The sequence below is a fragment of the Argentina silus genome (assembly GCF_951799395.1).
Source record: "Argentina silus genome assembly, chromosome: 1".
Classification (NCBI taxonomy): Eukaryota; Metazoa; Chordata; class Actinopteri; order Argentiniformes; family Argentinidae; genus Argentina; species Argentina silus.
The window spans coordinates 23,482,390-23,506,643 of record NC_139655.1 but is presented as its reverse complement, the minus strand read 5'-3'; the positions used below and the strand labels follow the sequence as shown (position 1 = coordinate 23,506,643).

At 41.6% G+C, this 24,254-nt stretch overlaps 1 protein-coding gene across 1 annotated transcript in view; it reads left to right on the top strand.

Annotated features, from left to right (window-relative positions):
- LOC310810778 (cadherin-7-like) overlaps window positions 1-24,254 on the top strand; it is a gene marked incomplete at its 5' end in the record, with an annotated part of 79,525 nt that overhangs the window by 16,145 nt on the left and 39,126 nt on the right. The window contains 3 exons of the mRNA XM_083678629.1: window positions 2,102-2,266; window positions 16,161-16,455; window positions 21,818-21,937. Of these exons, the coding sequence (XP_083534755.1) occupies window positions 2,102-2,266; window positions 16,161-16,455; window positions 21,818-21,937 (580 nt within the window). The remainder of the gene's footprint in view (window positions 1-2,101; window positions 2,267-16,160; window positions 16,456-21,817; window positions 21,938-24,254) is intronic.

Genomic DNA, 24,254 nt, shown 5'->3' with positions numbered 1-24,254 from the left:
CGTCCAGATCCAGGGTCAAACAGGTCACCTTGTTTTCTACCTCTACAGAATAATAGTTTGTTGGGCAGCTCAATGCACCTTTAGTAGAAACAGAAAGGCACAGAGGTTGAGGATGTGTATGGCCATCATGTGCATCACTGCTGTGACTGAATATGGGGTAGTGGCTATTTGGAGCAACATGTGTTAGGTATAAACAGCGGATTCAAACTCTATGTATTTGTTTCTCCTTTGCCTCCCAAACAAAGAGCTGTTGAATGAAAACACTTCTGAAGCATGCGCAGCCATCATTTATCCCTCTGTTAATTATCAGCACTTGATAATGACTTTGTTCAGGCAAAGCGTAGCAAATGACTTATCCACCAGGATGTGGTGTTAGCTGTTTTTATTTTGCTCGGGGGGGGAGAAGGCAAAATGAGTGTTCGAGAGTGTGTGGGAAGAAGGAGGTCACGGTGTGCCAAGGCAATTATCTCCATTGCCCAGGCACCTGCCAATACTGTACTAGGAGGAGAGAAAACGAGAGGTCAGGAAGGAAATAAATATACGCCCGGTCAAGTTCTCAGTTTCTTAAGAACTTGCTTTCAGTGGCCCTCTTGGGGATTTTGTGTTGGGGTTTCTGACTTAAGCGGATCCTCAGTACGAACGAAGACATGAATTGGGCAGCGATTTGGTAATTCACATCTCCCCATTCTAAACTGAGAATGCACTGACTGACTTGTGTTTGCACACACTCTCGTTATGGCCTTCACGTAAAGCCTGTTCAGCTCTCAAACTAGATGAAAACACAATGCACAAAGTTGACACTTACTGCTCTGTTTCACGAAGTCCGCTGTGATTTGACACAAAGTACAAATCTGTCATAAGATTCTATGTTTCGCTTGGTCATAGTCTTGGTGTTCTTGCATCTATAGTCGCCAGTCACAGCATCATGGGGGCTGGAGGGAGAGAGGGGAAGATCTCCTTGCATGTGCTTCGTGTTCACAAACAGACTGACAGGGAGTAGAGGTCAGGAGCAAGCGCAGTCCGTCATGATGCTGACAGGTCAGATTTATTTTTAATCTCGTGGATGAGGGCTTGCCACACACATAATGTGGCTTGTTAGTCTTGAGTGGAGAGCCATGCAGCTATTACTTTGTGCCCTTACACAAGGAAATGTGACACAATAATGACCTTGTAAAGGTATAGCCATGGCAATGGGAATTCAGTGAGAAAGAAAGAAGCTGAGAGAACGGCACTTACTGTAATTGTTATTCTGATTATTCAATATTGTTTCTTGCTTTTGAGAAATGTCTTTATTTGTGTACATTGAAAAGCCAGGTCATTATTTCTCATTCATATTCTTATTAACATTTGACCATATTAAATTTTAGTTTGTCGGAATAAAAGTTTGTGTGTATAAATACTATCAGGCCCTGAAGGACATCATGTTGATTGTATTTACCTTATTTACTATCTATTAATTTTTGGTCAATTTCTTTACCATTGGTGAAAAATGTCATTATCGTTGCATCAGCAAGCACATTACTTGCTGTCTAAAGTGACTGCGGTCACCCAGGCAATTTTGCTGACGGTGTTTTCTTTCTCCCCCCCCCCCCCCCCCCCCCTCTCTGATAGGTGCCAATTACTCCACCTTCAATGTCGACCCTGTGTCTCCAAAGTGGAGGGAATTACCACGCTTTCTGTCTATAATCAACACCAAGGAAGACCAGCACCACTTCAAAACACAGAGCTTGACAGTTTTTGAATCTCAGCACTCTCTTCAGGGGTATACTGTCTTGTCTCTGTGTTGTTTTCTTCTTTTTCTGGCAAAAACACAGGGGTCAAGACAGTGTGAACAAGATCCTGAGGGTTTTGACATTTCCCCGGCTGTGTTTTTCTTCCGTTTTCTCCCGGCCACTGTGTTTTTGGGAGGGAGGCCCAGATGAGGTTGTGGTGTGACTCGGGCGTGCAGAGTCCCGTGACTCTCCTGGCTCTGCTCCTTCCCCTCTGGGAGATGGGCTGCTGGGGGTTGAGCTCCGGCCTGGGGGCGCTGAAGCAGTCCCAGCCCCGGCCCCAGCCCCGGCCCCAGCCCCAGCCCCAGCCCCAGCCCCAGTCCCAGCCCCAGCCCCAGCCCCAGCCCCAGCTCCAGCTCCAGCTCCAGCCCCAGTCCAGGAGCTTGGTTGAGGCAGCTCCCTGGGAGACTCTGCGCAGGCACAAACGCAGTTGGGTTTGGAACCAGTTCTTCGTGTTGGAGGAGTACACTGGCAATGAACCGCTCTACGTTGGCAAGGTAAGTGCCTTGGCTCTTTATGTGTTGATACCCCTGTGGGGATCTGATCAAGGCTGTGTTTTGGAACACACAAATACAGTAGCTGGTGTTTTGACATCCTGTTTGTTTACTGAGAGAACAATTTACAAGCTGTATTCGCACGTATCACTGGGAAAACATGCCACATATGCAGAGATAATTTGCCTTGATTCCAGTTTGTTTAGTTTAACACATCTGCAAATCCATGTACAGACTTCATAAATAAAATGATGGTCCAAACATTTGCGGCTTTCAAGCTATTTGCATTCCAAACATGTCATAATTTTAAGCCACAAATACCAAAATATTACTGTTTTTAATTGAATCGTCTTTAGTTGACATCACAATGTTCACATTGTTGTTCATATTCAGACAAAAGTTACATTCATACAAATACAAATAATGTTTTTCAAGTGGTTACATAGTCACACAAGTGCTGAGAACCCACTGCTCATTTCAGCACCACGGTGCAAACGGAGAGCTACCTCAGTTGGTGCCCATGTAGGCAGGCCAATCTCAATACAGGGCAGATGAGTCTTATATGGGTTTCCTGGGTCCCTGTTTTCTTGCAGAATTTTCTGGTCTTATAATCAAATGAGTGTTTAGCTTTCCGCTCATCTGCAGGCTAATCGCTCTTGCCTGCATGTGTTTGCTGGGTCTGCACTCACAAACACATTTCCTCTCCAGCCTCTGAACTGGATTAGTGTCCCCAGCAGCAGGAATTAGGGTAGTTGTGGTTCTCCTATTGTTCTTCTGTCTTCTGGCATGCTGAAGGAATTCTATAGGGAAGGGCAGCCAAATCAAAATGAATGACATTGTTGATGTTGAATTAGTGTCAGTTCACTTTTAGTCGATGCCTACTTCTTGTGGAGGCCATCAAGTAATCTCTGAGTAATTTACAGATCTCCTTGATGTATTGTGTTTACCTAGGCATTGACTTTCATTTAAGTATGGTTTGTCATTCTGTGTTTCACCTGGACTTTTAGTATTTTTCCAATGTTATGTTATGTGTTGACATTTCAAAGTTGGAATTAAGAGTTGAACAAAAGGTCAATCTCGACTGCTGAGTTGTTGGACTTTAGTTTTGCATGAGTAGAGAATCTAAGGTCCTGCTTTGAGTACCTGAGGTTAGTCTTGTTCCCAACTGGCAGTATTTGGGGGGGATCTACTGAAGTCATTTTTGCAGAGCAAGGTCCACAGAGCTTACATGTGTGCGACCTGGTGACCTGAGTAAACCATTTCTCATATTAAAGAGCAAGTATCTTTAATTATTCACATTGATGCATGACCATGTATATTATATTAAGGCACTTCATGTTCTTTTTTACGTTTTGCGTGCCTTATACTGTACGTACCTTACACCAGGTATTCTCTCCAAACTCAACCTATTACCCTTTCACACATCTGGTGAATTAGATCAGTTAATTCCTGGAGGGATGTGGGCTTCCTGCGAGCAAAGGGAGCTGTCACTTTACGTGTCCTCCAAGATCATGGTTGTCACGTTGCATGTGACATGGCAAGGGCATGGCATGACAAAGTCTGTGACACTCTGACCTCACAGCTGAGTGTGAGAGACACTCGAGTCACGTCATACAGAGTGAGGAACTTGCTACCCATTCAATATTGTATTGATGCATTCACTTACTGTAAACACCAGATTGACCTCTGTACATCTACATCTACATTGGATAGATTTCGGTTGAGATGAAGGGTGCAATGGAGTTATTTGAATGTAAATACAATGAAGGACATTTGATATTATGATATTATGCAGTGTGCCCTGGTGTACTTGATATCTTCAGTATTGTAAGCATAATCTTTTTGGGATACAACTGTGCACTACAATGCTTGAATCAGATTCCCTCTGTTCAGGCTGTTGAATATTACACACAGTTCACAATGCTAAGTGAAATGCCAAGTAAATCTGTGCCAGCTATGTATAGACATAATTTGACATCTGTGTGCAAACAATGGAACAGCTGCCTGGTGAGTCTGGTCATTTGTTTAACTAGGAACTAGTAGGATATATGATATAATGGGTAGGAAATGGGAAGTCATCACTTTGGCCTGGCTGTTCCCTCTGCATCTGCAGTATGCTTGGCTTTAATGCATTCTGTCAGATTCTGAATTTCACAACCAAATTTCTCATTATGCCTTGGCTCCATGCCTCGGGTAAGTGCACTGGCCTGAAATCAGCCATAGTCACAGCAAGCCATCGAAAAACAAATATTAAAGACACTCAAAACTACACAGCCTAAACTGCAAATTGGTGACACACATAAGTGTATGAAATGGTGGAGGAGCTCTTCCCACTTAACAGACGCTCTGTGGTAAAGATGACATAATTGCGCGGTGATTATCGTTTTTGTACGGGCTGTTCATGTGACTAAATATTTGCTACCTGTGTGCTACCTACCACCTGGTGGAGTCTGAGCTGGATAATGATCTAAGTAGGCGTGCGATTTGGCATCACTTTTGTGGCTAATTGGCTCAACTTTTGTATGTTTCATGTCCCTGCCATGCTTCCTCATGACACAGAAATTACGTTATTTGACCCCTTCTCGAAAAACTTTCAAAGGCACATATTTTGTTGTAGCCACTGACTTTGTTGACAACAACCTACTAGGGCAGTGTCCTCCTTTCTCATAGGTTTGTTTACGTTTCAATGAATACAGAGCTTTTTCCTATCAGCCCTAGGGGCAGAGCGCTCCCTCATATTAGATGGGCCGTCCTAGTACACAACAGACAGCCCTTGTGCTATGGCTCACTTATTTTTAGAGCAGTCTCTGAAACCGGAAGCCTGAATAACTATCTAATTAATAGATGGACTTATTTCCTCTTCCTTCCTTCTCTTAACTCACTAAATGCCAAGAAACACTCACCACCTAGAGCGCCATAAGTGTTTTATGTGGTATTAGCAACAATACTTTGGCTACAAAATGGCTACATCGGCTACAAAATGATGCATCATAATTGGTGCATTTTTTGGTGAATAAAGTTGCTCTCGGCACTTGAATGTCAACAATTTTGGGAGACTTTATTCACTCTCTGCACTAAATGAGTTAATGGCTGCTTTGAGGCAGTTGTTGGACAAGCTTTTCCTGCCAAACACACAACTATGGGACTTTGTCCATGTGAATAAAGCAGCAGGGGAGGAGGCATGACATTGGAAAACATCTGCTGATGAACGGCTCATAATAAGTCTGGTTGAGTTTTTACAGACTTAGACTGAGATCATGACTGAATCCAGTACTCCTAGCGTGGTTGCTATCATGTGAAATACTGTGCTGGTTTACAGCTTCCGACAGGTTGTGATTTACTCCTAAAATCAGGAAATGTGCTGATCTGTTACCTTGGTTACCTGTGGTTCTATTAACCAGTCACAACATGCATTTTCCCTTTAGCTTTCGGCTGAACCATTACCATAACGTCAGTCATTCAATTTAGAGAATAAAAAAAACGGACCTCCAAAAACATGTGTTGTGGGTATTAAGTGCAGCCCTCCTATGGATGTGATGATATTGGTACAGACAGATTGTGTAGCCACATTAGCTACCTCATTAGCATTCCAATGGAGAGGTTCACTTTCAAATGGATTAGCGTCATAGCGCGCAGCATGCTAGCACTGTGGGTCAGTCCCAATCATGTCTATTCCCTCTTCCCTCACTTACCACAGACAGAGCAGCACGGCTGGCTAGCGTAGAGGGCAGCATGGCTAGCTAAGGAGGAGGGGATGGAAGCTGACAAGAGGGGACATCATGCACAAAGTAGTGGGAAAGCTTCACACTTTTGCACTTAAGAGAGGGACTTAAGGGAGCATTGATGACATTCATCCCCCATCCTCCTCTGGGCTTGATTCTCTCCGTTTATAGCACTCTGTTGGTAGGTTGCTAAGAAACAGAGGCAGAAAGAAAACTATAGTGAGTCATTGTTGGAATGGTACTGTAGTTCCATTCTTGTTAGTCTGATGCCCCCAGTAAAACTCCAGCTCGCTCTTATGTATGGCGCTGGAGGAGGGATATAGGGTGTTCATGGGAGATTATTGGACGTTGTTTCATCATAGCTGTTATTATGGTTTTAGGTGGAGTTATGGCGCTGAACTGTTTGCTGAAGTGATACAGTGTTATTGACTTTCAGGGATCTTGACCGGTCAGATCTTAAATTATTCATAAGGTCTCATTTTTGAAAACACACACACACATTATTCTCCCTAAAATGGTCAGTGTTGGGACTGCAGATGAATGGGCATGGTAGAAAAGTTAGGACACCACTGTAGCTGTTGGAAATTTAAAAAAATTAAAGTTACAAAGTATTTCTCATCCATTTCAACAGCTGATGGAAACACATCCAATTATACTGTCAGTTTAGATGAATAGGAGTCAATTTACCCTGTCAATTGCTTTTTTCACTAAATCGAATGAGACAATCAAAGAGGGGGGTCATTTTTCATGGGCTGACTAATCAGATTACCGCATCCTGATCATTATCAGACGAGTGTGTGTTTGTAATGAAACCAGTTTGATCTGGGTGTATCAAATGCCAGTTAGCCATTTTCATATGTAGCTTAATGCACCATTAAATAGAATAGTGGTTGAAAATTGGTCCATGTCTTCTGGGGGGCTGAATGTTGCTACTTATTCTCTAATATTCATAAAAGTTCTCAATCACGATGGAGAGGTTCACTTTCAAATTGATTAACGTCATAGTGCACAGTGTGCTTGCACTGTGGTGTCAGAGTCCGAATCATGTCTATTCCTTCTTCACTCTCTTACCACAGCACAGCTGGCTAGAGTAGAGGGCAGCATGGCAGTATGCATAGTTTTACTTTAGCAGTAAAATGCCAAAAAAGATTTCCCAGTATTTATTGTCTGAACCTTGTTTACACAGGCCTTGATTTACTGTGATTTACCCAGGTCAGCCCGTTTATACACATCAGTGCAATGCAGGTAAAATGGGAGGAGAGAGTTGGGGAGAGGGGAGTTGGGGCACAGGACAGAGATGAATTCAGTGCAAATGCAAATGAGCATACCTGCATTTCACCTCTGCCCCATTTACACAGACCCCTGATCATCTTTTTAGAGGACCATGACTACATCTGCCAGAGGTAAAACATTAATCGGTATGCCCTACCCCAGATCAGTGTACACAGACAACAGTAGCAGTAAATTACCGGTACATTCCTGTGACATGCCTCTGTGTAAATGTGGCTTTTGATAATGAAAGGACGAAAGTTCAGCACAGTAGTATATTTATCTCATTTTACTGTCAATAGGTATTACTCTTACCCATAGCTTGAATTCAGTTGTGCTCTGAACTGGGTTAGAGACACTCTCTTTTGTGTGAAGTCATCCTATTCTTGGAATCAAGCCCATTCATTTTCATGGAGGAGATGAGTCCATCGTCTGGCAGTGTTAAATTATGCCCAGGGCGGTGGCTATGCAAAGACTATGGGATGATTCAGAAATGGGATTGGGCTATGATCTCAGGTTGTTATTGAGCTCTGCTGTGCCTGATATCCCACAGAAAGGATGTTTCAGGCAGGAGGCTGAATGCTTTAGTGTGTTTCTTGGGTGTGTAGGAATAAATGTATTCACTTCTGGAGGGTTTGTGTACACATCAAACGTGTTCCCTCCCAAAGGCCCTCCCATGTTGAGGTTTAAGGTATTTTATTATTTGAAGTGGTACTGCTTGTTTGAGTTGGTTTTTAAAATCCCCTCGGATAGTACCGCTATTTGGCTGTGTACAATGAGAATGGCATTATCCTTATGTTCTCCTCTCTCTCAGCCACAGGCCTCACACTTTAATAACAATTTCTTTCAATACTTCTCTTCATTTTTTATTTATTTTTATTTTGTTTTACTACATAGAGAGATTGAGTCATGGGAGCCATACATAGATATTATATATTATCTTCTTCAATGCCAGGGCTATCTATAGGAGATAATACTCATACCTTTGTTTTGTATGCGGCATGTTTTCTTGAGCATCATTCAATCAGAACTGTACACGATTTCAGCCCTGGAAGTATGGCAGTATGGTTTTGATCTTGAATGCTCTGTTGATTGAATCGGGTCTATTGTGTTATTTTTCTCATATTGTTATGAAAATGCACATTGTACAGTACATTGGTCACAGTGCATTGCATGTGTGTTTACTCCTTGAGATTACCCTATGGATAATATACTGGTTTCTCTGTGACACAATATCCATACGCACCACCAAATCAATACATTATTTATTTTCAATTTGTATCGGTTTAACGGTTAGACAGCAGGTGGCAGGTCCTTTTCTTATAAAGCCTCTTCACTTTGAAACCACCTGCCAACCCATGTCAGGGAGTCAGAGGCAGTGCACATTTTGAAATCAAGACTAAAAACACACTTTTTTAACCTGTACAAACCTTGTTTGTAACATTCTTATTGTTGTATTGTGTGTGTGTGTGTGTGTGTGTTTATCTGTTGTACAGTGTATTGTGTGACCTTGTAAAATGTACTTTAAACTTTATAGACTCAAAACTTGAACCTTAATGAAAATAATCACACGTTCCGTCTAAAATTAGAAGGAAGCCTACTCAGTGATAGAGCACACAAGAGAAGGAGCGACTTCACAGCCTCATCACGCTTCAGCTATGACTTTTACCAAAGGCCACTTTCAACAAATGTCAGCCGCCAAATGATGGTAAACAGTTTTAGCTCTGGTCAAATTCCAGAGTAGTGACTTACATGCTAAGGTTTCCATACCCATAGAAATATGATGGTTCCGATTTCGAAAAAAATCGTTTGAACAAATGTAGCATTTCCCTAGTCTAGAGACCTATGTTTATTCAATTCTTGGTCTGGGCTTCTGGTGTGAAGACTCTTGTCCATGGTTGTATGTACTGGACATCTGACATTTGTGTATGCTGTGTACGTATGACTTCTTAAAAAAAAATCAGTTTACACTGTCATAGAATTGTATAATGAACTTTGTGACCCAGTGGCAGCCTCACAATGTGTGTGTTGCCAAAATGTCATGATGTGTCATAGGTTACACTGTCACAGTATGTTTTGTATTTTCACCCACTGGTTGTCTCAGAGTTGCAGTCTCTATGGTAGTTGAGGTGTGTAAGAGCTGATATATCTCTGGAACACCAGTTGTTGCTTTTTGTACTAAACAAATGTGCTAATACAAACCCCTTGCTCCATGCTCTGCACTGTTAGCACAGTCAGAAGGGTTTTAGCAGGGAGAGCTCTCAGCAGTGGTTTGTGTGAATTGCATGTACATAATAATGCAAGGCTCTCTCCACTGCTCTCTATTTGTTATTTCCTTTCTTCAAACCCTGATTCAGTATTTTGCTGGCCGTAATCACCAAGTCTTTGACAGTTTCCATACAGTAGATACACAGTATTCTGTATAGTGATTACAGCCAAAGGAACATATTGATATCATCTTTGTCAAGTGGTCACTTGAAAGTGCTCACGATGACGAGCACCCTTTTGCCAAACAGGTTTTTAATATAAAATAATGTGTCAAGCTCCACCATCTAAATCTGTTAGCTGTGAGGGAGCTCAAGTGTACATCAACAAGTTTAAACAAACATTCACAGTTATCTTTCCCAGTGTACCCCCCTGTAGTATCTGTAAATACATTATTTATATGGAAACTATGATTGTCTGCATTACATATTGAAGAGTGGGGGGATACTGTTGTTGAAGCACTCCCATTGAAAGGGTCATTGAAGATGAGCAAATTGCTGTGTACAATATTGCAGTGTTTTGTCGTTGTATGGAAAGGAATATGAATATTTTCATTGCATATCTATATGGAATCATATAGTAGGCACTTTGAAGAGCCATTGTAGCCTTGTGTTGATCCCTAATTGGAATAGAGAGGGCTACTACATGAGCAGTGGAGGATCTATCTAGAAAGTGACAGGCTCTAAGGGGCTGTTGGACAATATGTTTGTATTCTTGTCACAAAACAATATCATATGTTGTTGTCAGCTAGAGGTGTTGTCTCAAACAGTAATATAATGGAGCAAAAAGTATTTTAAGACAATGCATGACAGTTACTGAGTAGCAAAAATACCTAGACCTATATTACTTTTATTTATAACTTAACCCTAAACACACTTCCAAGGCTTAAGAGTAGAAACAATTGATACAAACATGAAATGTACACTAAATATTTGAATCTATGGTAGCAAATCTGTGTGGGAGCACACATACACACACACACACACACGCATGCAAACACACTCTCTCACGCACGCACGCACGCACACACACATGTTCCCTTATCTACTGCCCCCTCCATTAACCTTTCAACAAAGAATATTACACTTCATCAAAAACACTCATGTATTCTCTTTGCCATCATCAGGCTCTCTTTGGAGTCGCCCTTGACATGTGTTTGTTAATTAAAGACATGCAGGAGTTCCTCCCAGGCCTTTCAATATAGAGTTCCTCCCTGCCTCCTCTGTTTTATCAGGCGTGCCACCATCGCAATTTGTCATCGACGCAGATGAAAGTCATCAAGCTGGCAATCAGGGCAGCCTTTCACTTTGTGTGTGTGTGTGTGTGTGTGTGTGTGTGTGTGTGTGTTGTGTGTGTGTATGTGTGTGTGTGTGTGTGTGTGTGTGTGTGTGTGTGTGTGTGTGTGTGTGTGTGTGTGTGTATCTGGCACACGGCTGCCCGCCTTCTAGGTGATGCACACACAAATAGACAACATGAATAGTCATCCCGCTCAAAGAATTATGGGGGAGGGTATCAAAGCTTTTTTCTCCACTAACAGGCTCCTTAGATACAATCACTGTGACCTTTTTTCTTCTTCTTCTTATGAAAGTGATACAGGAATGTACTGACAGCTCACTGACAGACATTTTTGACTGAAACAAAAAAAAAAAGAGAAGCTCATTCTGAGACGGACATGCATTTCCATGAGCAGAGTTGGAAGACAAGGAGATACAATTTGCATTTATATTATTTCTCTCCATTGACAAGCCTCATGGTACCCCCACAGTAGCAGCATCTTTTCCTAGTGTTGAAGTGGATTAGGAAGAGAGGAGTGCAGCAAAACAGCAAGCTGACTCCTCCCAACACACCATTCTCTTAACGAGAAGAACAGTGGGTCTAGAGAAACTTGGCAGATTGAAACCCTCTGCTTCATTTTATGCCTACAATTTATTTCACAAACGGTAACAGTAACTCTCAGTTAGCCTGATGCTAATTGATCGTGGTGTATAATGTAGGTGTACTAATACAAGGTAGCATTTGGAACGTTCAAGTGACTGTATTTTCAAACCAATTTTCTCCCAGCGGTAATTGGAATATACTCTATTCCTGAGGCACCAGGACTCAGCCAGCAGGTGCAGATATGAAGTCTCTCCCCGACTGAGAAGAAACAAGTATATAAATGGCAATCAGAATTCTGAAAATCATTTCTGACTTTGATTGAAAGCTGATTCGCTCATGTGCGTGCCAGAGAGCAGCGATGCTTGCCTTATCCTCGTCGCGGCTGTCTGTATGTATTTTTCCATTTATCCTCTGAAAGGACCCAACTTCAGATGCTTTTTAGCTACTGTCAAGCCATTATACACATGGCATGCAAGGCTCATGGAGTCACGAGCCTGCTAAACTGCCTTTAAGCCAACTACAGTGCAGTAGATTGGTTTGTTCAATGGAGAAAAGATCATTTTGCACTTGTGCTTCAAGAGTGGCCTTTGGTAGTTTTCTATGTGTTCTTCAACCAACAATCAAAGTGTCCATACGCGTTGGTCGAAATGTATTCTATGTTTGTACTGTATGGACTGAATGTGCTGTATATTCTTTATGCATGGTAGAAATACCTACCATCATTTCGAAAAAGAGAGAAGTGTTTAAGTGAGCATTTACTTGATGGCAGGGTAATGGGTGATTTGAACATAATAAGAATTCCATCTCTAACGAATGAACTAAATTGGACTGAATCTGAAAATGGAAATGTTATCTCTTCTCTGTACAATCAAGAGCCACTTTGCTAGACTTGCTAAAAAGCCTTCGATGTTTTTCCCTCCTTCACACACAGTGTTGATTTGAGAGTCAAATCAGTGTTTGCCACCATTCAGTCAGGATGGGGAAACAGACAGATTAACACTAAATGACTTGGAGATAGAGCCAGCTGCTCACAAGCTAATGTGTGGCTGTCTCATAGAACCCAAGATAAACTGCATACCATATCACTGATACAGAGGCATAATAGCTCTTCCGTTCATTTACTTTATATATCATTCATAGGGCAATATGTTCCTCATGATAACCTTGATGGTTCCTGTGTGATGGATATGGCCGCCACCTACCCTTCCATTGTGGCACATTGTGGCATATCTTATAACCCTTACCTGATTGGCTCCTATGACAGGTCACTTTGTTAAAGTATTAACCTAATTTACCATGACATTTTATAGTATTATCACTCAACCCCAGAGAGACAGGCTAGTTTCTCACTGTCACCTGGTTATTGGTGTGTGTGAGCTACAGTCCTACAGCAGGTTTGCAAACACTTTAAACACTCGATACAATGTGCTGTGTGGTTCCTTGCTACAGAATTATTTCAGATACACATGTAATAAAGATATCAGCCAGCATCAAGGTTGCCTGTGTATGCACTTGTGCACATGCAAGTTTGTGTGTGTGTGTGTGTGTGTGTGTGTGTGTGTGTGTGTGTGTGTGAATGTATTATGAGCTGAGGATGCAACTGTCTCTGGAGACCTGGTAAAGGGAATCGGAGAGGATTGTGGTTACTAATGCTCAGCCCTACCCCTCTTCCCCCTCTCATTTGAAAAGAGTGAGATGGAGGGGGGCGAGAAGCGAACACACTCAGGCCCTCTCAGAGCAGAGTACCATGGATACTCACCAGAACAGGGCCGAGGCGAGTGAATAAATGAAAAGCCAAGCACAGCAAGAGCTGATGTGTGTGACAGCTGCATTGATGCTCTCGTCTGCAATTTTAGCCCCTTTGTGCTGCAAAATGACCTCTCCCCCTCTCTTTCCAGTCTTTCATTTGTTATTATGTATGATAGCTTATGTGCTGTGCTTCAAAACCACTTCCCCCCATTGGGTTTCATATAGCGTACTGTATATGTTTAGACATTGGTATAGGCTGCAGCTCCCCTAAATGTCAATACGAAAAAATGTAAATACGAAAAAGCTACATACTGCACTCAGTAACATTTTCCTAACATTATCCATAGTTTCTGTATGGTAGTCAGTGGAGGCTGGTGGAGGTAGAAATCAATGGATGCATTTCATGCATTACAATGAGCCTGTCCTCCAATTTCTACCTCCATAAGTCTCCCCTGATGGTAGTGTATTGTGAGGAACACCCACTGATAATTATATCCACCTCTCCTTTGACATATACTGTAGGAGAGGTCGTTCCATTCCAGCTTTTCCTCACAACTGTACTGTATAACAGTGACCCAGATCCCAAATGCTGTTTCTTTAAGATTTTTATTTCGGGCTGTTTGTGAAACATGTTACCATCCTAGTGGAAACCCCATTACACTCAACCATTCGAACCACACTGTGAAATGTTTCTTCAGGGCGATGGTTGATTAAGGGCTCCTGAGCAACAGCGAATGCTGTTTGGGTGTACTGGAGCTAGTGTTGCTCGCAGGATGCTTGTGGGTATGGACTTTGTATTTTTGCTTGGCTCAAAACTGTGTACACAGTCCGCTGAATAGAAGAAAATGCTCTCTCCTCCTGAGAGGGGAAAAATACAAAGCTTGAAACGTGTATCTGGGATTGTATTCCTTTATTTAGTTTTCATTTTCCTTTTTTTTCAAGGCCTCCAGTGCCTTGAAAAAGTTTATTTTGTTTTGTACAATGTGCCTCAGCCAAACAGGGGAAGCAAGGAGACATGGCTAGCAAAATAGTAAATCTTCTAACACACTATACTGTAGGTTTACATCAAGGAGTACAACTCACACAGCAACTCATACAAAATCCCATGGCCTGGTACTGTATTTACTGTGATGAGAATGTGAATACTAACAGGTGAGAGACAGCTTTGGAACATGGTCTCAAATGGTCTACCCTAAAGTTTTGCCTTCTTCTTTGGCACTCCTTAGTAAACAAGTCAACACAAAGCAAATGTGATGGTCCCAGGAGAACTGTCTGCATACAAAGTGGTGATAAACGTCAGCATTGATTCCGGCAGAGTTTTTGCTCAGATCACCCTCTCTCACACTCTCTCAGTGTGCTGCCGGCAGTGAGTCTTGAAGTTACGCTGCTGTGGTGCGCTGCGTGCCGGGCTGCATGCTGCGTTCTGCTCACCTCAAGGGAGGCGAAGAGAAGAATTATAAAAGGGTATTTACATTTTTGCAAGTGAGGCAACTATGGTGCTCGATGAAAGTTTCTCATAATGACAGTAGAAGTTTGAAATACAACCTAAATATGAGCAGTGACAGTTAAAAAATAGGTTAGATTAATGAGGGATTAAGTATTTGACGGGGGTATACTTTTAATAGAACCTGCTGTTGCAACTATATTTTATATCATCCTCTTTGATTAGATTAAAGATGCACCCCTACCACCACTGGTCATAAAGAAAGAGGGAACAAAAAGCTAACACAGTCAAGGAAAGCCACAGTTTTGAGAAGACTACATACAGCAGTTGACCCCTGACCTTCTGTTGCATGCTTTGTGGGCTGTCAGCTTTGTCCTCCCTGTCCGTGGTATTTACCGGAACAAACTGCCACGGATGGCTTGCTCAAGATTAAATGTTGACTCTTGCTGGCGGTTGACAATTTACCTCAAGTTTGCTCCTGACGGCAGGAGATGGTGAATAAAAAACTCAGGGTCTCCATAAGAGTGGTAGGAAACACATGCAGAGGCATGACAATGCAACCAATATGATCATTAAACGTTCATCATTCACATTCATCAATGGCCTGATGGATTCCATTAATAAAAGACCTTTGGTGTCTGAGGCTTTATTCAATATATGTAAACATACACTAAGCCTGCAGCAAGAGCCAGGCAATAATTTCATATACCCCTATTGACTTTGAAACAGAAAGGATACTGCCTGCATAACCGCTGGGAGACATAAATCTGCAAAACTCAATGAGAGATTGGAGCGCCTCAAAAATATCCCTGGAAATCTCTGGTTTTCATATTCACATAACCGTGTTAACACTCAACGCAACACTCCCTATTGCCGCTAGATGTCTTATTAGAAAGCATTTACTAACTACTTTTTGTGATCCATAAATGTATTATTTTAAATTGTATAAAGACCAGCGCCAACTGTACAGTAAATGTGAGCACTTTGGGTGTCTATAGAAAGGCACTATATAAATGCAATAAATCAATTTTTCTTCTTCCTCTTCCTGTTATTATTATTATTATTATTATTATTATTATTATTATTTATTTATTTTAAATCAGTGGAAGGCCTACTGAGATATTTAAAGTGCAGTCACTGGAAAAACTGAGTGCCACATTTAGACACAAGATGGGAACCCTTCTTGCTATCTCTTCCCTCTAACCTTGCAGACACCCTGAGAAGTGTCAAAATTAAAATACTGGACCCTCCACTGTTGAAGACAACACACACTCCCATTCATTTTTGTGCATGTTTTGTATGTGAAATGTATTTTGTGTATTTGAAAAATAATACATATATACAGTATCTAGAATACAGGTACTGTATTCCACATACGGTCCTGCTCACAGCACTGCAAACTTGGTCCCATGTTATACCGAAATACAGAAATTGTTTTTGTTTAAAGGAAATCGACAGCAGTGTATCATCTACATACATAGATATTTTGCATGCTCTATGGTAATGGTAGTGTCGCATAGGTTGTAATACACCAGTCTCTTTCATACTGACCCTCTCTGGTCTTCAACAGCTACACTCTGACATGGACAAAAGTGACGGCAACGTGAAATATGTGCTCTCCGGGGAGGGTGCGACCTCCATCTTCACCATTGACGAGAATACTGGGGACATCCACGCCACTAAGCGTCTGGACCGTGAGGCACAGGCCTACTACACCCTCAGGGCTCAGGCCGTAGACAGCAGAACAAATATTCCGGTGGAGCCCATGTCAGAGTTTGTGGTCAAGGTCCAGGATATCAACGACAATGAGCCCAAGTTCCTGGATGGGCCCTACATGGCAGGGGTTGCAGAGATGTCGCCTCTAGGTGAGCAGTTTTTTCTCTCCTTTTCTTAGTCATGCTCCTCTCTCGCCCTCCCTCCCTCTCTCTCTCCCTCCCCCTTTCTCCTTCTTTATTTCTCACTCTCATTCTTACACACTCTCTCATTCTCTCTCGCCCCCTCTCACTTTCTCTCTTTAATACTCATTCTCACAGCTACCCTCCTCAGTCTATCCTTTCTTTCTCTCTTGCTGTGTTTGTCCTCATCTTTCTTCTTCTCTACTTCTCATATTAATGAACACAGAGCTTGTTCTGTCTTATGAAAAAGGAAATTGAATCCATTGCATTCATTTAGTTTGACAGGCTCTGCAGATAATGATTGTCTGAACCACAACTGCATTAGTAAGTTGTGTCAAAGGTAGATAAGAGCTGGAGAGGTGTGCTCTCTGGTGTTTTTATTAACAACTACTGCAATTTATGAGAAAACGAAACAAGCTTCCATATCTATTCTATCCTCTCCAAGGTAATTACTACAACTGGTCAGTTCATTTAAGCGGTTTCCACAGAGTATAATGTGCTGTGCAGTTTTATCCAAAAAAGGATGAACAACCTTAGAGTACAAAAAAATTATAATTGCTGAGTTTGAGAGAGAACATACCTGGCCTGCTTACATACACAAAAGCCAGAAAACAATGTAGGGCAATAAGTATGTGAGTTCAGAGATGACAGATTATTAAAATCCAATGGGACGTGTAACTGAGCACCTCCCGAGGTGTTTCGCCACGGAAACAAAAGCTTACCGCACGCTGCCTTAGGGCCCATGAGCCAATCCTGTCGGAATGGGAAATGTGGATTAAACCTCCATTTAAAATTCATGTGACAATCTGCCAGGGAAGGAATAACAGGCACCACACGCCAAGTGGCAGACAATGTCTCCCAATTTCAGGGTTAAATGATATGACAGCTGCAAACACACTCAGGCTCAATATTCCCATCAAGAGGCAAGACAGGAAAATATTGCACTGTCTATGTGTCATCTCTCAGGCTGATATAGGCACAGATGCAAACAAGTAGAGACACGGGTACACAAGGGCTCTGTTTGGTGTCTTGGAGAGTTGAAATGGAAACCATACTAGGCATGGTTTACTGGCAGTGGGAGCATTTCCAGGCCAAGCAGTGCCTTGCTCAAATCATAGGCACTGAGATCTAAGAATGACAGAGCCCAGAGTCAACGGGGGGTACCGGGCTCAGGCTTTGGGGAACTTTAGGGAGAGGATTAGAGTACAAGGTGTTCGCACCACAGAATGCAGACACAAGCCCAGGTCAAACTCTCTGTGTTATTTACAAAGCCAGGGTCTCGTGAAGGTATTCATGTCACGTTGTTAGAACATGTTGAATAATGCATACCCCCTCTTTGAAAATATCTGCTCAAAGCAATTTACAGTGCACTAAAGTACAGGAGGTGCCAGGCACCTCTTGTCCTCAATAACTCCTTTATAGATGTGTTTAAATCATTAATGGGTGAAGACCTGGGCGCCGCTGATGAATTGCTTCAATTTAGAGGAAATCATGAATTTAATTAATTAAAGTAATTAGAGGCAGTGCTCGTCCGTACACGTGGGGACCTTCTGGCCCCAAAGATCCTGGTAGACTTTTGTCTTAATCACAGCCGAGATGTCAAATAAAAGACAAGAAGGCTTAGAGTACTGTTGGCTGTGTGATAACCCTGATCTGCGGCCATAGGGTCCCACAGAGCGAGAGGGGCCCTAGGAGCAGATTGAGGGCTCATTACAAGCATAGAGAATGTAATGTCAACCCAAGGCCACACGCTCGTGAATTTACTACCCTATCAGTCCTTTATCCAACTGTCATTGTTCCTGTCTAATTCATGAGCCCCAAGATCAAGGATGGAATAGTCATTTAATTCCAGGAGAGAGGAAAAAGGTTGCTTTGCTTTCGGTGATAGGGATAAGAACTCAGCAAGGTAGACAGTTGATTCACATTTTCCAGTGATTTAAAGAGAAAGGGAAAAGAAAGGGAGGTAAACTGGAATTTAACTTTGCATTAAGGCACATTGATTTCAATATGAGTGTGGATTGGAGGAGTATTGCCACCCATGGGGCCTCTGAACACATCCCAAGCACAGCAGGCAATTATGAGTTTTCTTTGTTTGAATTGTGTCATTCATTTTCACTTGGCAATTACAAATAAAGCCGAACTCGTCTCTGCAATAATCCCTGCTTATCTCAAACAGAGGGGAGCAGGTGTGGACGTGCATGAATATAATCAACTTAATCATGGGCGGCAATGTTGAATGCTCATCAAGGCGTTGCAAAGTTGCTGAGCTTAAACGGCAGGTTTGAATATTGCTTTTTTTAATATGTAATCATCAGTCAAACCCACACTCATTGCAAATGCATTTTTTGTTAGATTGAAAAATGACAAAGTTTGTCCCCACACTCCTTCCATATAACTACATTTGTCAGCATGTTGCACTTCAAGAACTGTGTGCATAACTTCTAATGCCATGTATTAGCTATATTCATGCAAAGTCAATATTTTCATGTATAATCCTGAGTGGTGTATAATACTTACTTTAATTGTTTACTCCTCATTCCACAATGTTGCATGCTCATTTGGTGGTGTCTTTAGGTTACTATAGGTGGTTCATCATTCAGAGGTGGTATGTTATGTGTTCCAAATGTAGACCATCTTAGTATAAAAGTTGCAAAGCAGTGTCAGCAGTTCCAATTTGTTTATGTGTACTCTGAAATGAGTACCAGCTTGTGTCTGTACATGGCAGGCTTACAGGATACCTGTCTCCCATTCAAATAACACATGGTATATTTATTTTCATTACTGTCAGATGACAATCGCTCACCAGAATTGATTAGGGAACCATGTTTTCTCCACATTCACTGAAAAATAAAATGAAAATATGAAAATTGGATCAATCATACCAATGAAGATAGGCAAATAGAGAAGTGACAAAGACAGGAGAAATTGTGATGCAGAAGACAGCTGCACTGAGTGGAACCATGTAATGTATTCAGATTTCAGGATGTTTATCAGTTTTGGACAACCAGGGCTATTTATATTTGAGACCTTCATTACTGGAAATATTGCTGAAAATATAGTGTTTCCCAGACCAATTTCAACTTACCTAACAGCAGATAAGCCATAACAAACATATAAACCAAAATATGAGAGATAATCGACCAACATCTGAGTCCAAATTGAGTGATACACAGTGTAATCAACTGAGTCTTTGTGTAAAATGATCATACTTTAAATATCAAGTAGTAAAGTATACTTTAATACAGATTCATTCTTTGACCTTTGTTGTTTTAAATTGTTGTAGTATAACCTGTCACGACTAAGAGGTGATGATATCATCTCGGGTTCCACATAGAACTAGGTAGACGATAACTTTTCGTGGTGTACCAAGCTATTTCTTATTACACTGTTCAGTTTTAGGGCCAGAGCCAGTTAATTCTGGTTTATGACTGAAATGGGGGACTCTAATCTTCAATTTCCATGATCACTTCATTCTGTTAAAGCCTGTAAAATACGGCTCATGCTAGAAAGTGGGGTTTTTATACTGGTGTTTGCTGCAAAATAAAAAATAACCCACTTGTAAGACAGCACTTTCCTTTATGTGTCACTACAGTATGGGCCCAAGCACAGCCAGAGCTGTGTGTAGTTAGCTATTAAAGTGAAATACACAAACATAAAGCAGCTATTCATCTAACCGCGCTCAACTGCGAAGGGCACACTCGTGGAATGTTTTTATTCCAAGGTTACATCTCCGATGTCGACTGTTGATAATTGCACCTCTGTCAAGTCAAAAACAAGGCGTCAGCTTTAATACCGGCAATGATGTAAAGTCTGAGTCTTCATTTGTGTGATTCTTTTGTTGAGGTGTGCATTGGTCTTTGTGTTGATTTGAACCCAGAATCCCTAAGGCAGAAGGATCATCTCAAATTTAACAATTGACACATGGGTCTTGTTAAGATATGCACAATCCTTTCTTCTTCGAGACATTCTATATTAATGCACATGATCTTATGGATACAAATGATAATTTCACGGTGGGAGTCCTGTATTTTGAACTCCTCACACCCACTCTACAAATTAATCTTCCTACATGGCAGTACAATACCACTTACAGGCATTGAGACTCTTTTGTTGTAGATCACATAAATAGATACAGTAGATGGCTTTGTACAGGATGTTCTGAATGCCACAGACGAACATACTCTGATGATAGACTTGGGTAAGAGAACTAACCCACCATAATTGTCAACAGAATGGTGGAGGTGAATGGTGGTGTGATTAGCTGTGATTACTAGACCTTTCCTTTCTCAGGCGGCCTCCCTGCCTCTGCTCCCAGGCAAGGCACTCAGACTCAATCACCTCAGCTAAGATCACGATGTAAAAATGTATCAAAGTGTAAGTAAGGGGCGAGTTGCTGCAGAAAATACTGGATATAAAGGACATAGTTATTATTGGCAATCACGTTCACATCAAATGCACTGGATATGGTTGATTGTGTGGTGGACAGCGTTGGAGAACCCTGTGTATTACTCTGTGTATTTCAATATGCTATTTAATGATGTGGTGTGTAGCTGGCTATTATTAGTTAACTTAATAGACCGGTACATATTTCAACTAGTATGCTCATCTATTGACAGGCTCTCCTAAATAGGGCCTAGATAAACTGTACCTCTCAAAGAAAGCATGCCACACACATACTGTATATCCATAGATATTATATCATATTCATCATGTACGTGTATCTGTAATATGTATGCTGTGTCTAATCAATACAGTACAAATGTTAATATTAAACAAAAAAGATTGCAAACACAATTTAACAACACATAGAATGGTAAAACTATTGTACCTATGGTGCCTGAGCTGAGCACCAAAAGTAGCAGTTCAGTTTGAGATCATCCTCTCTGTAAATGGTGACTATTCTGAATGTTGATCCTACAGCTGTGTCTGTGTCAGGGTGCCAAAGCACAGTTTATGCCAGAATGTTGGCACCAATAGAGATGTTGATACACACTCAAGAGTGGAGACACCTAAGCTCTCTCTAGCTTGGATTCAGATCTCTACTAAATGTCCCACGATAAGACATAAACAAACAAGATAACAAGATGGGAATAGATGCTTTAGAAGATTGTTATTTGTATTCGTTATGGGTTTACCTCAGAAGAATTTATGAGGTTGAACTGAAATTATAGCTGCTAAGATTGTTTTGTTAATTTTAACGCTTTGTTTGGAGATATAATTGGTTTAACATATGCTGTTGATTGGATAGTTGTGTTTCTACAATTTCCTCTGGTCCGCTTCGACGCTGACCATTGTCTTGGAAACAAATGGGTGTTTTTTTCTTTCTTTCCAGGCACCATGGTGGTCCAAGTGGCAGCCACGGACGCAGACGACCCAACGTATGGGAACAGCGCCAGGGTGGTCTACAGCATCATCCATGGGCAGCCATACTTCTCTGTAGAGCCAAAGACAGGTAGGAACAGTAGAGGGACTCTTACATTGACTGTATATGTAGCATTTACCTTTCAGCATGAGGTTCAGACCCAGATTATGATTAGCTACAGTTGGAATTGAGTGGTGAAGCGTGTTCTCCAGACTCAGTAAGTTAATTTAATTTTGTTTAAAGTCAGTGTACTGCTGGCAGTGTTGCTGGCAGTTTTGCTGTATTTTGGTGTGGCTATCCTGCCTAAGCTCTGGGACCTAGTTTCTCTTCCTCCCGGGGAAAGCCTGCCCTCTCCAAGACTTCTACATCACAGTAGAGAACTCTACTGTGACCTCCTCTCAGACAGCCAAGAACCTTGGGGTGATAAGTGAACCACTTATGCTGTGCGGCGAACATCACAGCGACAGCATGCTCCTGTAGATTCTTCCTCTACAACAGGGGTGCCCAATACGTCGATTACGATCGACCGGTCAATCGCGAGAGTAGTGCGGGTTGATCGCGTGACATTCATTTTTTTTTACGACGGACATTTGTGCTTCAGCACGGTACGAGGCAATTGAGCCGGTGTGAGTGCGCCACTTGATTGACGTACAATGCGGCCCGTCTGAAATCGTTTCTCTTCTACGGGTCACGTGTCACCACATGGTTAAACGCGCTACCTACTGCAAAACTCCAGCGAGCTAAGTGACCTAGTTAGCCTTCCAATTTATATATACTCAAGAAGGGATATAAAAATGAGTGGGGGAGCTGGACCAAGTAAGAAGCCAAAAACTTACCACTTCCATGCGGAATGGGAGGAGGACTTTTTTTTTCACTCAATGTATATATATATATATAGCATTTTTTAATGTAGGTAGATCATTTTGACCTGGTCATTTTGAAAGTAGCTCGCAAGCTGAAAAAGTGTGGGCACCCCTGCTCTACAACATCAGAAGGATAAGTCCATTCCTCACCAGAGAAGCAGCACAGACACTTGTGATCTCTCGCCTTGACTACTGCAACGCACTCTTAGCCGGGCTCCCCGCCTCCGCCTGACCTTTGCAGCTCATCCAGAATGCTGCCGCCCGTCTGGTGTTCAATCTCCCCAAATTCTCCCATGTCACCCCCCTCCTTTGCACCCTTCACTGGCTCCCGGTAGCAGCTTACATCAGATTCAAGATCCTGGTGCTCGCCTACTGGGCGGCAAAGGCAACAATCCCTCCCTACTTGCAAGCAATGGTCAGCCCCCAAACCCCTACCCGATCACTCCACTCTTCCACCTCGGCTGGCCAGTTGGCATCGCCGCCTCCACGTGGATGCAGCAGCCGCGCTACTCAGTCACGGCTTTTCACTGTCCTGGAGCCCCGCTGGTGGAATGAGTTTCCCACTGCTGTAAGGACTGCAGAGTCACTACCTATCTTCTGCCGTAGATTAAAGACCCATCTCTTCAGCCTACATCTTGACTGTCCCTCCTAAAGACCTCTTCATCTCCACTACCCCCCTGTACAGTTTCTCTACTGTAAATAAATTAATACAACATAAAAAAAAGCATTGTGACTGCCAATAGCCCCTGGTCTACCACCCTGGTCACTTACTTAGACAAATGTATTTGTTGTAAGTTGCTTTGGATAAAGGCGTCTGCTAAATGCCATAAATGTAATGTGAATGTTGAGTGTGTGTTGGATGTATTGTACATATATATATATATATATATATATATATATATATATATATATATATATATATATATATATATATATATACATACACATATATATGTGTATATATATATATATATATATATATATATAGGTGTATATATATATATATATATATATATATATATATATATATATATATATATATATATATATATATATATATATATATATAATCTGGTAACAATGGCCAGGGTGCTAATAGTCTCTAATGACCCACTTCTCTAAAGACCCACTGACAGTGTTGACATTATTTTGTGTTCTCTCCTTGTAGCCAAACAAAATAATCACTAAAATGAAAATAAGAGAGAGAATGATTTGTGATTGCAGAGCCTTGTCTAATCAGCTTGCTAGATAAACTACCTCCTTGCATCAATGACATAATATCTCCTAGGCTATATTTGGCTAAATCAAGTTGATTATAGCAGATCAGCTCATGAATTACAGTGAGAGATACACAATTCATAGTCATAATTTAGACTGAGGGTCTGGGAGTCCTGCAGGACTGCGTGTCTACTGTAACCACATTTCATGCAATTCTACATCGTTTTTAGCATAATTTCTAATCAACAATCAAAAGAAATGCTAAAAAGATCCTGCACATATGTTCCATGTCTGACATCAAGTGCCCATGAAGACATGATTTCTTC